Genomic DNA, 13,451 nt, shown 5'->3' with positions numbered 1-13,451 from the left:
AGGAAATCCACCCTGTGGTGCAGGCAGCAAGCCTCCTGTTCTGCCTCCTCTCAGAGGCTGGAGGGAGAGGCGGGGTGGGGTGTGGGGGTGCTGGGTGGCTGCTTATCTGGGATGCTGCTGAGTCCCTGTGTCCTCCCCTGCCCTCCCAGTGCCCCTGCTTAGCCCGTTTACTTCTCTGAGCTGTGCTTGTGTCCTGGTTGGCTCTGACCACTCCCTGGCGGATCTCCTCCAGCCACAGCACAGCTCCAGGATCACCTGTCACCTGGAAAATTGAGAGAGACAGAAAAAAGATAAGACCCTAGGCTGACCTCTCCAGGTTCCCAGGCTAAGCAGCCAGGGAGAACCGAATTGCAGGCAGACACCAGGAGCCAGGGATGGCAAACTTCATTCCCTTCTTTCCTGCGCAGGCATGGCCTTGTGGCCCTCTGGGACTGCCACCAGGCACCCAGGCACAGAAGGCTTTTTTTCTTTTCTTTTTTTTTTGTGTGTGTGATACTAGGGACTGAATCTGGGGGTGCTTAACCACTGAGCAACACCCCCAGCCCTTTCTGTTTTTTATTTTGAGGCAGGGTCTTGCTAGGTTGCTTTCAGCCTTGCTAAACTGCTGAGGCTGGCTTTGAACTCACGATCCTCCTGCCTAATCTAATCCTAGTGGCTTAGCTTCCTGCCAGCGAGCCGGAACTCCACGTGCACTCCCTGCCCTCAATGGGGCTCCCTGAGAACTCAAAAGTAGGGTCTATATACAACTGAATACACAGCCTGTTTCAAATCCAGCATCATCCAGTCACAGCAATTATACACAGCTTAACTTAATTATCATCATCTTAATGGCTCGCTGGTGTCACCTCTCAACCACTCCTTCCGGCAACATGCCAGGCGCCATCCCGACTCGGCTGTGGCTCTCAATGGCTGTGGCTCACAACATCGCTTCACTGTTGCTGAGGCTGGCTTTGAACTCTGATCCTCCTGCCTCGGCCTCCTGAGCTGCTGGGATTACAGGTGTGCGCTACTGCGCCTGGCTTGCTAAAGTACTTTTATGAATTAATGTTTATAAGGAACATAAAACAATGCTTGGCACAAAATGATGCTTGGCACCTCACTTAAGCCCTATAACTGTGAGGTGAGCTCATTATGTCAAGTCTGTAGACAAGGAAACAGGCAAAGGGAGGTTAAGTAACACTGCAGGATCAGACTGTGTGACGCAAACTCAAATAATCTGGCCCAGGAGCCCTAGTTCTCAGCCACTCTCTCTACTGCCACATACTCAGGGCACCGTTTGTCAACTCTCTTGATTTTCACCCACATTCTGGGAGATCTGTAGGAGCGAGGTGTGTAGTATTTTACAGGTGAATAAATAAAGTTCAGAGACTTTAAGGGTTTTGTCAAGGACAAGTGGCCAGCAGGCATCAGGGTAGGGAATTCAGCCCAGCTTCTCTGAGTCCCAGGCCTGTGCTCTTCCCAGCTGTCCAGTGCCCTGGCAATTGGAGCCATGCTTCCCCCATGAGATCCGAATCCTGCCTGTGCCCCGCACCTTGGAGTGTGGCCATCAGGATGGAGCTCTGCCTGGGTGCATGCTGGGCACAGCTGTACCCACAGGGCTGTCCCTCCTGCTCTGGTGACCCACCCGGCCAGCCCTAACCTCACCTGGGCCTTCTGCCTCTTGGCTGCCACAAGGAGGAGATGATACCGAGGAGCAACAGGAAGGCTGACATCTTCCAGGCCAGCTGCAGGAAGCAGCAGGGCCGACAGGGTCTTCTCAGAGCTGCCCTGGTCCAGAGCCTCATTGATAAGACTGACCGCAAGGACCTCTGAGAAAGAGAGACCTAGATGGGCAGAGGCCCCAGAACTGTGGCCGAGGGAAGGGATTGCCTTAGTGAGACCGCCTTCCCCCTAGCCTGCAGTATACTCACGATCGGTCTCTTCTTGGACCTGGGCGTTGACCTGGCTCACGGTGGCCTGCAGGTCATTCCAGCTCAGGAAGGTCCCATCTACTCCACGCCCCTGTCGCAGCTTCATCAAGGCATCAAAGTACCTGGCATCAGGGAGAAGGGAGCAAGATAAGTGGTGTGTACACTGTCAGCCAGAGTCAGGAAATGTTCGAGCCAGTTCCTCTCGTGGGACACCACACTCTCTTGGCTCACCCCCACCCCAGGCAGTTCTTTCTAAGGCTTCTCTGCAGGTTTCTCCTGACCTCTAAACAGGTGCATCCTGATTTTTTGTCTGTAGAACTCTTCTCCCTGAATTCTCACCCCTAACCTCAGGACTTAAATGCTAATGACTCCCAAAGGCACACCTCCAGCTGCCAGATATCCAGCAGCCTCTTCAGAACCTCCACACGAGTGTACAAGGAACACCTGGGCCAGGCACGGTGGCGCATGCCTGTAATCCCGGTGCCCTGGGAGGCTGGGGCAGGAGGATGGGAATTTGAAGCAGCTTCAGACATTTAGCAAGGCCCTAAGCAACTCGGCGAGACCCTGTCTCTAAATACAATACAAAATAGGGCTGGGGCTGCGGCTCAGTGGTTAAGCACCTCGGGTTCAATCCCTGGTACCAAACAACAACAAAAACGCACGGACACCCCTCAGCTCACATCTGGACTCCTGATTCCCCATTAAACTGTGTCCCAAGGTCTCTTCCTTGCCCAAAACCCTGGAGCCATACCTGACTCCACTCCCTGTCACATCCCACATCACTCCACCACCCAACCCTGCCACTTCTGCTTTCAAAACAGCCACAAGCTGACGCTTCTCTCCACCCTCACTGCTGCTGCCCTCGGCCACAGCCCATCACTAGTGTCTGGATTACTCTGATAGCTCCTACCAGGTCTTCCTGCCTCGCCTCTCGCATCCCTGCGATCGATTCTCAGCCCAGCAGCCAGAACGACCCTGCTAAAGTAGGTCAAGCTGTCTCCTTCCTTGCTCACTTGGTCTGACCTCTGCTACCCCGTCTTCACCTCCCACTCCTCTCCCTGCCTCAGGTCACCCTGCTACCCGGTCTTCCTCGTGTTCTGTTTTCACTTTTTGTGGTCCCAGGGATGGGATCAAACCAGGACCTTGCGCATGCTAAGCACCCGCTTGGCCGTTGAGCTAACAGCCCAGTCCTTCCTGGTGTCCTCTGAATGCACCCAGAATATTTCTTTTTAGGCCTCTGCCTCATTAGGCCCTTTAGGTCCCTCTTGGATGACCCCCCATGCAGAAGGTCATCTGAAAACGCACAGTGGGAACAGGAAGCCCACCCGCCCCCCGTGTGCCCGCCTTCGGCTTCCCTGGCTTCCACTCTGGTAATCACCCTTCTCCTATTATCTCACGGAGGTCTGAGGAGAGCGGCACCTAGAATAGTACCTGGCCTGTGGGAAGCTACTCAAACATTTGCTGTGAAAGAATCCATCAGTGGAGACAAGGGGAGCGACCGAACTCATCCACACCGGAGAACAGGCCCAGAGCCGTGAACAGACCCAGAGGCACCTGGGCCCAGGGTGGAGCACCCACTAAAGGCTGATCTCCAGCACAAGTCTTAGTCTCATCCGTATTACCTCCATCCCTGGCCCCCACAAGTGGCAGAACCTTTCTCACCGCTGAGCATTTTCTCCTTCCACCTCTGCCAGGCCGGTGGCAGGATCCGCCAGACTGCTCCAGAAGCCACAGGCATCCCTGGCCTCCAGGGCCCTGTTGATCAGGACCACAGCCGACAGCATCTCCACAGCCACGAAGAGCTCCTCCTGGCAGAGCTCCTGCAACGGGAGGGAGGGTGGTTCCCAGGGGGAGCTGGGCCCCTGGGGAATCCTGCTGGCCTGCCCGGGGTCCTACCATCCCCTAGACTATGCTCAAAGCCCGGGGTCTGGATTCACCCACTGACAACAATCGTACTAAAAACCTGGGGATGCTTACTCTGGGCAGCTAGAAGCACTTCACACCTAGCACCATTTAATTTTCATAACGAGCCAATGAGGCGAGTATCATGACGAGTCCCATCTCACAGCCAAGCCCGTGGCCAATAATGTCTGTTGACCCAACTGCCGATTCCAGAGCGCAGACCTGAGCAGTGGCCTCGCCAGCGACCTTCTAGTCTTCACTTCACGTCAGTCCTGCTCTGGGCTGATAGCAGAGCAAGGCCCTGGTCTTCATCCCCAGTACCAGGGGAAAAGAGAACTGCACTAGGCCAGAGATGGGGGCAGAGGGGCACCTCCACCCTGTGCTGTGCATGGCAAGGCCCTGGACCCATTTCTCTGCCCAGTTCTCATCCGCCTCCTCTTCAAATATTTGCTGATGCTATTCTATCTGAGCACCCTTCCTGCTTTCTATTAATAGAACAGTGCAAATAACAACAAATAGTAAAGATGGCCAGAACCTCCTTACCAGGCCCTCTCTCTAAGCACCTGTTAACTCACTGAATCCTTATGACAATCCAATGAGTAGATATATGATTGCTGCCCCCTGCCTTTTTTATTATTATTATTTCTGGTAGTTGTAGATGGACACAATGCCTTTATTTGTTTATTTCTAAGTGGTGCTGAGGATCGAACCTGATGCCTCATGCATGCTAGGTTCATGCTAGGCAAGTGCTAAGGATGGAACCCAGAGGGCGCTTACCCACAGAGTCACATCCCCCGCCCTTTTATATATATGTATACATTTTTTAGAGACAGGGTCTCACTGAGTCGCCTAGGGTCTCACTAAGTTGTTGAGGCTGGCTTTGAACTCACTCACGATCCTCCTGCCTTGGCCTCCTGAGCTGCTGGGATTACAGGCATGAGATGCCATGCTTGGCTTATTGTTCCCTTTTTATTCACAAAACAGTGACGGGTGGAGAGGGTAAATGACTGGCCCAATGTCACACAGCTAAGGACTAGCAGAGCCAGACGTAAACTGGGGCCTCTGAAGTCCCTAACCTCGCTCGCTCTGGTTTACCTCTTGGTACTCATTTCGCACTTCCTTGTTCTAAGGGATTCGCAGGTGGCGACTGCTCCTCCTGAAGGCGCAGCTTGTGCCTGAGGTAGCCGCCCTGCAAATGCCTGCTGTGGGTGGACGATTGTCCTGTCTCCGGAAGCCTTCCCAGGGCCCAGGCTCTGCTGCCGCACCCCCTGCTCTGAAGCCTTCTTGCAGCTACGTCGTCTGCTCTCCCTTCCTGTCTCTGTCTGGACCCACAGGGGTATTGTAACTCCCCCACAGACAGGGAGTCCCTGAGCGAGGTCCCATCATCTCACTGTCAGAGAAGCTGGACGGACTGGACTGAGGTGGACGGTGGAGTTGTTCAGAGCATGTGCTTCCAGCACATTCCGGCTCGCATTCACTCCCAGCATTGCTAGTTGCACAAGTTACTTTGCATTTAGGTTTCCTTACCTCTAAAATGGAAATACTCCTCCTTACCCAGTGGGGTCCCCTTAAGGACTAAGTGAGTGAGGAGCAGGGTTTGCTCAGGGGCGTTGGCTGGGTAATGCTCAGGAAAGCAAAAGTGACAGCACTTTCCCTGGCCTATCTCGTGCCAGCATCTCGGAGAATGGACTGCCCTGGTCCCTCTGCCTGCAGCCCCTGGCCCTGCCCTTCTGGGGCTTACCCCCTGCTGCTGTTGCTGGAGCACTGCCAGCTCCTGCTGGTACACAGTGGCGGCAAAGGGATACACTGGAGGCAGCTGGGCTTCGGGGCACATCAGCTCCCGCACGGTGTCAGCGGCCACTCCCCTCTGGATGGCTTTGTTGACCCGCCTCACAGCCTGGAGCACTGCAGGGGAGGAAAGCAAGAGGATGCCCAGGCTCAGCCTTCCCTGCCCGGGTTCTCCTGGCTAACTGGGCTCTGCGGGGGACCTCCGAGGGCTGATGGCCTTGTAACCGCTCTAGAAAGCCATTCATTCTTCAGGCTCAAAACGTGTTTCTAAATGTTCAGGAGGAAAAGGGGCTGGGTTGCTTTAAGAAGAGGCTCCCGAAGAAGCGATTTGTCAGGCCTGGAAGTAGAGTAGCTCAGCAAGAACAGGAGCGGCTGTCAAGGCAGAGGTGAGCTCCTAAGGTAGTGAGCACAAGATTGACAGGTGGCTACGAAGCGTAACTAAGAGAAGCTTAGTCAAGGGGCTCCAGGGACCAAACCTTGGTGACAGCGCAGAGGAATATGGAACCAGCTCCAACAGGCGGGAATAAACTCGAAAGGGGCCATGGTGCATTTGAGTAGTTTGAGTTTACAAACTCTGGGCAGATGTGGACCCTGGCATCAAGGAGCACACAGCCTACTGGGGAGAAATACGGCTACAAAAATACCCGTGGAGCACTGCTGTCAAGGCCAGGTGAGAAGTACCCCCCCATCCCCAGAAAAGGCTATCCGGCAGCAGGGGGGGAGGGATTCTGGCTGGGAGGGAGCAGCGAGGCCTCACGGAGGAAAACCATGTCTTTGAGACAGCTCTAGAGGTGTCTCCATCTGCTCCTGACAGGTGAAAATGTGGGAGAGATGCAATCCAGAGGACCAGAGCCTAGTGCCGGGAAAGGCTGGGGCATCAGGAGCAGGTCCTCGGCTCAGCAGAGCGGGATGGAATGCGGACAGAAGAGGTGGGGAAGAATTCTGGAAAGGTCTTATCTGCCAGGCCAAGGAGATAGGACCAAAGTGGAGGATAAATAATGAAAGAACCCACGAAGATCTGAAGATGTCCAACAAGGGAGAGGAGATCTGATCTGTGCTGAGATTCCTCTGGCAACAGCCAGCGGGAATGTTCCAGCCACGCAGATAAGGCAAGCAGCTAGCCAGGAGTGACCTGGGAGCTACTGTGAGCTGGCGTTCGAAAGCTGCTAGGCATAGGTAAGTGGCTACCAAGCAATCTCAGAACCTGACAGCAAGTCAGACCGAGTCAGGCAATCGTGACAGATCTAGTGTCTGCAGGCCACGGTAGCTGGCCTGAGCATCCCTGTCTTCACTCTGGCTAGACAGACTGACCTCTTGGAGGGAAATCATGACTCATTCACATTCTTTGAATAAGGAATTGTATTTGTAAGTAATATTCTTAAAGGAAACTGAGCTAGAATATGAGTTTCTTCTCTCACCTGGGAAATCACTACATTTCATAAGCCAAAGAAATTCAAGCAGGTTGACACTTGTCAAAATTATAGGTGAACTGCCCGGATGGAAACTGCATGCCCAGGAGTCCAGGCCAGTGCAGTACTGACAAGGCACTATCTCTAAGGCCCTGATTAACTTATCTGTAGTGTCCCTCCAGCCAGCCAGAAATGGGAGCAGAGTATGTGAGGGGGAAAGTCCCTTGCTGGGCTGGGACACTGGGCAGTCGTGAGCCTTGCTCAATACAGAACCCAGGAAGGGATGGGATGCTCTTCTAAGGGGTTGGGAGCCACCCAGTCTGGGCCTCGGCCTGGGGAGGACTTACTGGCTTGCTCCTGATCACCCTTGGTGTTGGCTGCAGCCACAGCAGCCTGAACTTCCTCTTTTTCCAGAAGCTCCACCAGGCCCAGCTCCTGAAAGAGGGAAGAGATCCAGTAAAAGAAAAGTCTCCAGGACCAGGGACATGCTTCAGGAGTGGCCAGCAAGAGCTTCCAGGTCCACCAACCCACCCTCCCCCAGTCCTACCTCTCTCGCCTTTAGGCAAAATAACCTGGTCAACCCATCCTATTAACCCATATATATATATATATACATTTTTTTCTTTTCTGGTACTGAAAATTGATCCCGGGACCTCACACATGCTAGGCAAGTGCTCTGCCACTAAGCTACATTCCCAGCCCTTTCTATTTATTTATCTTATTAATTTTTTTTTTTTTTGACATTGGGGATTGAACCTAGGTGCGTTCTGCCTCTCAGTTATACCCCCATCTCTTAAAATTTTTTTTTTTTTTTTTTTTGAGACAAGGTTTCCCTAAGTTGCCTAGGTTGGCCTTGGACTTGTGATCCTCCTGCCTCAGCTTCTGGAGTTGCTTGGATTACAAGTGTCCTCCATGGTTCAAGTCCTTTTTTTTTTTTTTTTAACTTTTGCATTACTGGGGATTGAACCCCTGGGTACTTTAACACTGAGTCATATCCCCAGCCATTTTTAAAATTTTGAGACAGGGTCTCACAAAGTTACTCAGGGTGGCCTCAAACTTGCAATTCTCCTGCCTCAGCTTCCCGAATCATTGGGATTATGGGTATCACTGCATCTGACACCCAGTCCTTTATATTTTTAAGATATTTTTTAGATCTTTATTCATCTATTTATACGTGGTGCTGAGGATTGAACCCAGTGCCTCACACATGCTAGGCAAGCTCTGTGCCTCTGAGCCACAACCCCAGCCCTCCTTTTTATTTTATTTTGAGATAGTCTTGCTAAGTTTTTGAGAATGATCTGGAACTTGTGATCCTCCTGCCTCAGTCTCTCAAGTAGCTGGGATTACAGGTGTGCACTATGACACCCAGGCAATTAACCCACCGTTAACTTTTCTTACCAAGAACTTGAAACAACAACCTAGACAACACAAATGTCCACAGTGTCAGAGAGAAAGTCTACAGCACTGAAAACAAGACGAAGTTGAGGTCTCAGTTCACCAACGGGGGAGTCTGCCAACTAGATGGCTCCTGGGTCCCTCCCAGTTAGTCTGAGGGATTGTCAGAGAGTAGAAGCTGGTTAGTCTCATGCACTAGGCTTTGGAGTGACTGAACCATCTACGCAGTTGATCACATCCTGCTGAACACAAAGAACTAACAGTGGAGACGCTGAGAAGAGCCCTCTCCTACCTCACAGGAAAGAGTGTCAGGTAACAGAGCCTTACCTGTGCTTTCTGCTCCCTGTCTGAGCTCAGCTGTTCCAGGTACCAGTCAGCAAAGTCTCTTCTCACCCCTTGTAGGGCCAGGGCAGGGTCCTGAAGGGCCTCTAGCAAGGCTTCAGAGCTCTGTCTTTCCAGGGCTTCATCAATGACTTCTAGAGCCCCACGGACTGATAAAGACCAAGACTCCACGATGATTAGTGTGAGACAGCCCATCTCTCCCAGCCCAGCCCAGCCCTGGGAATCCGCTTCTTCCTATAGGCCCAGAATCACCTCCACCCTTGCCCCCTGGGTTCCAGAGCCCATTTGGTCCAGCCCCAATTCTTCAGCTTGGTCTTCACAGCCTTTCCATCTTACCATCCTGGACCCTGAGGATATTCTAACCCTAACTGGAAAATGCCCACCCATCTTGCCCTTCCTGCCCTGATCTCCTCTACCTTCATCTTTACCCCATTCCCTTCTCCAAGGGACCCCAGGTCCAACTGCCCCCCCTGCACCAGGAGCTGAAAGTTCTGCCCCTTTGTCTCTGCTCCCTCCTTGGGCCTTCAAGCAAACAGAAACTTCCCTGGAGGGACCACTTCTCCTCTGGACACTGATGGCTAGAAAGCAGAGCAACACTCCTCAGACCTAGATTTCCCCGAGGTAACAGCTGGCCCAAGTGGGGCCAAAGGCATCCCTCAGCCTTTCAGTGCAAAGGCTCACCCCTCAGCCCCTCCAGCCCCTCCAGGCCTGTCTCTTACCATTGACATGGTTGATGTTGCCCTGGATTTCAGCCTGGGTAAGATAGTAGTCATAGATGTCCTGGTTTTCCCTGTCATCCTGCAAAAACCACACTGAGTGGAACTCCTAGGAAGACCAATGGAGTCTTCTTCTCCTCCCTCCCTGTCTACACTGATTTCTTCTTCTGTAGACCTTCGCAAGACCAAAGGTCAGTCCACTCCTAAGGACTCTGGGGACAGTGTGGGGTCTAACGCCTGACCCTGACACAGTTAAAGCAGACCCACTTTTGGAATCTCCAGTCTAATCTCATCCTGTCCCCCATTCCAGAGCCTCTCAGGCTTCCCTGGAGACCATCCCACCAGAGCCTTTTCTCCAGTTGACTCTTTTGAATTCACACCCTTCTCCCACGTTCCTCTCCATTTCTCTAAGATCACTCTAGTTACAGTTTCTCTAAGAAGCAGCTTCGGGACTTAGAGACGGGACCCAGGTGTCCTGTTCCACTTGAGACTTCCCAAGCCACTCACTTTGGCTCTGCCCTCCCCTGTGGTCCTTACGTGGTTCCTGGCATTGGCAGCCTTCTCCACCTTGGCCAGGGCCAACATTTCCTGGTAGATGGCTGCCAGAGGCTCTCGAAGATTCCCCAGAAGGGCACTGGGATTCTGCAGGGCAGCCAGGGTGTCCTGGACCACCCCTCGCTCCACTGCCTCATTGATGGCAAGGACAGCTGCGTGGACTGGGCGGAGACACGGGAACAAGGTCAGAAGGCCAGGAAAAATGCCGGGCCAGAGCCCAACCAGTTGTGGGCCACTCTACGTCACCCCTTTTCATCCCCAGAAGCCAGGTAACTGACCACCCGCGCCTATGGACACCAGAGAACAGAGCCGGGCACTGAGGCCTGGAGTCCTCCCACGTTCACTGGGCCGATTCCCAGCAGGGCAGAGCCCAGGCCCCACCTGCAGCCTCATCCACAGACAGCTCATTGGCCAGGATGCCCCCGATCTTGCTGAAGGCAGGCAGCTGGAGGCCATATTTGGCCAGTTCAGAGGCCATGTTGCTGAGTTCCTCAGCTGGAAAGAGACCACCGGTGCCCTTGGTCAGGCCAGGCATCCCCAGGCCTTGGCCAGGTGGTGATGTCTGGGAAGGAGCTGGCTTACCTGTGAACTTCACTTTCCCGTAGAGGTCATGGATCTGAGGGGCCAATCCCAGCTGGAAGAGGAAGAGACTGGGGAAGAACGGAAGGCGTTGGGGCCTGTTCACTTCAGTGCTCTGCCTACAGTGAGTTTGTGGGGCACACCGTGGGGACCAGAAGGCCACTCAACGCCTGCCCTCAAGCCACCCCCAGTCCACAGGGAGAAATGTCGTCCATCAGCCCAAAGCAAGTGCTACAGAAGGTCAGCAAGATGCTGTGGGAGGTCCAGGGGACTGGGAAGGCTTCGCAAAGGGTACACTGCAGTAGGAGGTCATAGGATGGAGACGGAGGATAGGAAGGGCTCAGCAAGCCCGAGACCTGCTGAGCCCAGGAATGGAGGCACAAAGGACAGGGGGAGGCAGGAAGAGATGGCATGGTGACCACAGGAACCGGTCTGTGGTTTAGTTAAATGATGGCCTTTGCCATTCATACTCAGTGGCTTGCATGTGACACTCTGGATGGGTCCTATTCTGATTCCTTTATACCCCAGTTACAAGGATCCACCATAACTGCTCTTTCTCACATAAGTGTCACATAAATCTCAACTTACCCTGGTGAGTCTAACTTTCTGGAGAGGTGCTTGCTATGGTCTACCCTCCCTCCTTCCTATTGTGTTTCTTGACAATTATTGGTTACATCTACCCAGAGGAACCTGGGTGACAGAATTTGGGATCTCTCACCTAAGAGCATGAATGCAGTAGATCACCCGGGGCATGTTCTTCTTGTCATAGATGTCTGTGGTCTCCGGGAAGAAGGTCTAGAGGGGAAACCAGCCAGTTACCACCACTGAGGGCCTTTGAGCAGCACCAGGCATGTACAGAGGAGCGGAGCAACTGGGTCTTCCTCTCCAACCCGAGGCGTGTGTCCCCTATGCCTGAGGCTTCTACGTCAATCTCCTTAGTCATTTCTAGGCAGTTCAATATAAATGAAAGGCAGCCGGGCACGGTGGCGCATGCCTAGAATCCTGCTGCTCAGAAGGCTGAGGCAAGAGGATCGTGAGTTCAAAGCCAGCCTCAGCAACTTAGCGAGGCCCTATGAAACTCAGTGAGACCCTGCCTCTAAATAAAATATAAAAAAGGACTGGGGATGTGGCTCAGTGGTTAAATGCAGCTGGGCTTAATCCCCAGTACCAAAAAATAATAATAAAAGAACGGCACTGGGGACACACTGAGCCAAGACAGCCACAGTCACTCAGTCACAGGGTGCCCGGTTTAACTCAACCCCAGATGATGCTATCAAGGCCATAGGATACAAACCCTATCTTCCAGGAAAAATAGGCCCCAGTCACTTATAGCCACAATAAGCCTATGCTCATGTCCCTCACCTTAGATTCCCACCAGAAAGGCGATATGCTGGGGGGCTGGCCGTGTTCCCATGGGGAGCCCAACGAGGCATGCGTTGCCAGGGAGCACAAAGACATCAGGATATGTCATCCCTGTCTCCAAGTCAGAGGCCTCTGGTCAGTGGTGGCCCCTTTAAGAACTGGGGCACCCTAGGCATGTCTTCTCTGGTGACTATAATGAGGCCTAACCTCAATACATCTTGGCTACATGTAGGCTTAGGATAAAGGACCAAATCTAGAGACTTAATGTCAGTCCCACTGAAGGCACACGCCCTCCATCGCTTCTGCCTCCCGTCAAAAACAAAACAAAACAAAACAAAAAAAAGGGCATCTTTCTTCACTACTGTTTCCTCATTTAGAGTTCCCTTCTACAGGGAAGGAAAACAAAATGGAAAAGAACCACACCTTAGAGAATCCTATCATGCCTTGTAGTTCTTTACAAAGAGGATCTGTACCGAGCAGGGGATCCCATCAGAAGATAAAACAGGGCAGGGTCCTTTATCCATTTCAAAGTTGAGAAACAAATTGAGACTCACAGAATAAAGAACATGCAGCAGGCACCCAGCGAGGGTCTTAGGCCTAGGAGTCCAACTTGAAGCCCACCACCTAAGGATGTCCTTACTCCATTGGAATTCTCATGGAGAGATGGCTGGCTGATATAAGCATATCTCTGGTGTTATACAGGGGCCCCACTGCAGAATGGCAGCTGTAACTCAGGCCAGAAGACCTTCACCCCATTTTATCCATAGGGAAGTGGAACAGAGACTAAGGAACTCAGTTCAAAGACACACAGCCCCAAGGAATTGATCTCTTAGAGTCATTCAGAAGATACATGAAGATGGGGGCTAAAGAGCCCAGGAAGATAAAGCTTATGGAGCTGGGGGTCAGTGGGGAGAGGACTGATGAAGGTAAAGATGAACAACGATATTTTTGTTTGTTTGTTTGCGGTGCTGGGGATGGAACCCGGGCTTCATGCATGCTAGACAAGCACCCTGCCAATGAGCCCCACCCAGAGCCCGAACATGGGAAATGATCTTGAGGCCCAGTGTTACCGAAGGCAGACCGACGTGGGCAATGGCCGACAGCCAAAAGTTGATGTTGTCTGTGTGGCGGAAATGCAAGCCCGTTGCCTGAAAGGGAAGGGAAGAGAGAAGAATTTATTTCCACAGTTGTCAGTGCTCCTTATGGGCAGAGAGCCCACCACAGCTTAGAGAGTCAAGAGGAAAGGGTGGGGAAAGCCGGAGGACCCCACCCTGTGGATTTCCCATCTTCCCAGGACAGAGGAACACAACAGAGAAGCCACCAGGAATGGATGATCCACTTGGACAGCTGGAAATGACGGCACAGGGGTGGGGCTAACAATCCAGCAAAGGGGAGTCTGGAGCTGGGAGGAGGTTTAAGCTGGCTACAGCATGGAGAAGAGGTGCATGCCCAGGAAGAACTCAGGGTGGCAAAGCCCACTAGTCACTGCGTGT

At 52.8% G+C, this 13,451-nt stretch overlaps 1 protein-coding gene across 1 annotated transcript in view; it reads right to left on the bottom strand.

The window, feature by feature from the left end:
* Iqgap3 (IQ motif containing GTPase activating protein 3) overlaps nt 1-13,451 on the bottom strand; it is a 38,629-nt gene that overhangs the window by 20,690 nt on the left and 4,488 nt on the right. Inside the window, exons 4-16 of the mRNA XM_027920990.2 lie at nt 13,029-13,106; nt 11,315-11,391; nt 10,600-10,667; nt 10,399-10,512; nt 10,000-10,178; nt 9,466-9,544; nt 8,732-8,895; nt 7,357-7,444; nt 5,554-5,717; nt 3,573-3,730; nt 1,911-2,032; nt 1,645-1,808; nt 172-262 (exon numbers count right to left, since the gene is read on the bottom strand). Of these exons, the coding sequence (XP_027776791.2) occupies nt 172-262; nt 1,645-1,808; nt 1,911-2,032; nt 3,573-3,730; nt 5,554-5,717; nt 7,357-7,444; nt 8,732-8,895; nt 9,466-9,544; nt 10,000-10,178; nt 10,399-10,512; nt 10,600-10,667; nt 11,315-11,391; nt 13,029-13,106 (1,546 nt within the window). The remainder of the gene's footprint in view (nt 1-171; nt 263-1,644; nt 1,809-1,910; nt 2,033-3,572; nt 3,731-5,553; nt 5,718-7,356; nt 7,445-8,731; nt 8,896-9,465; nt 9,545-9,999; nt 10,179-10,398; nt 10,513-10,599; nt 10,668-11,314; nt 11,392-13,028; nt 13,107-13,451) is intronic.

Source organism: Marmota flaviventris, chromosome 10 (assembly GCF_047511675.1).
Source record: "Marmota flaviventris isolate mMarFla1 chromosome 10, mMarFla1.hap1, whole genome shotgun sequence".
Lineage (NCBI taxonomy): Eukaryota > Metazoa > Chordata > Mammalia > Rodentia > Sciuridae > Marmota > Marmota flaviventris.
This window is presented reverse-complemented; position numbering and strand designations above follow the sequence as displayed.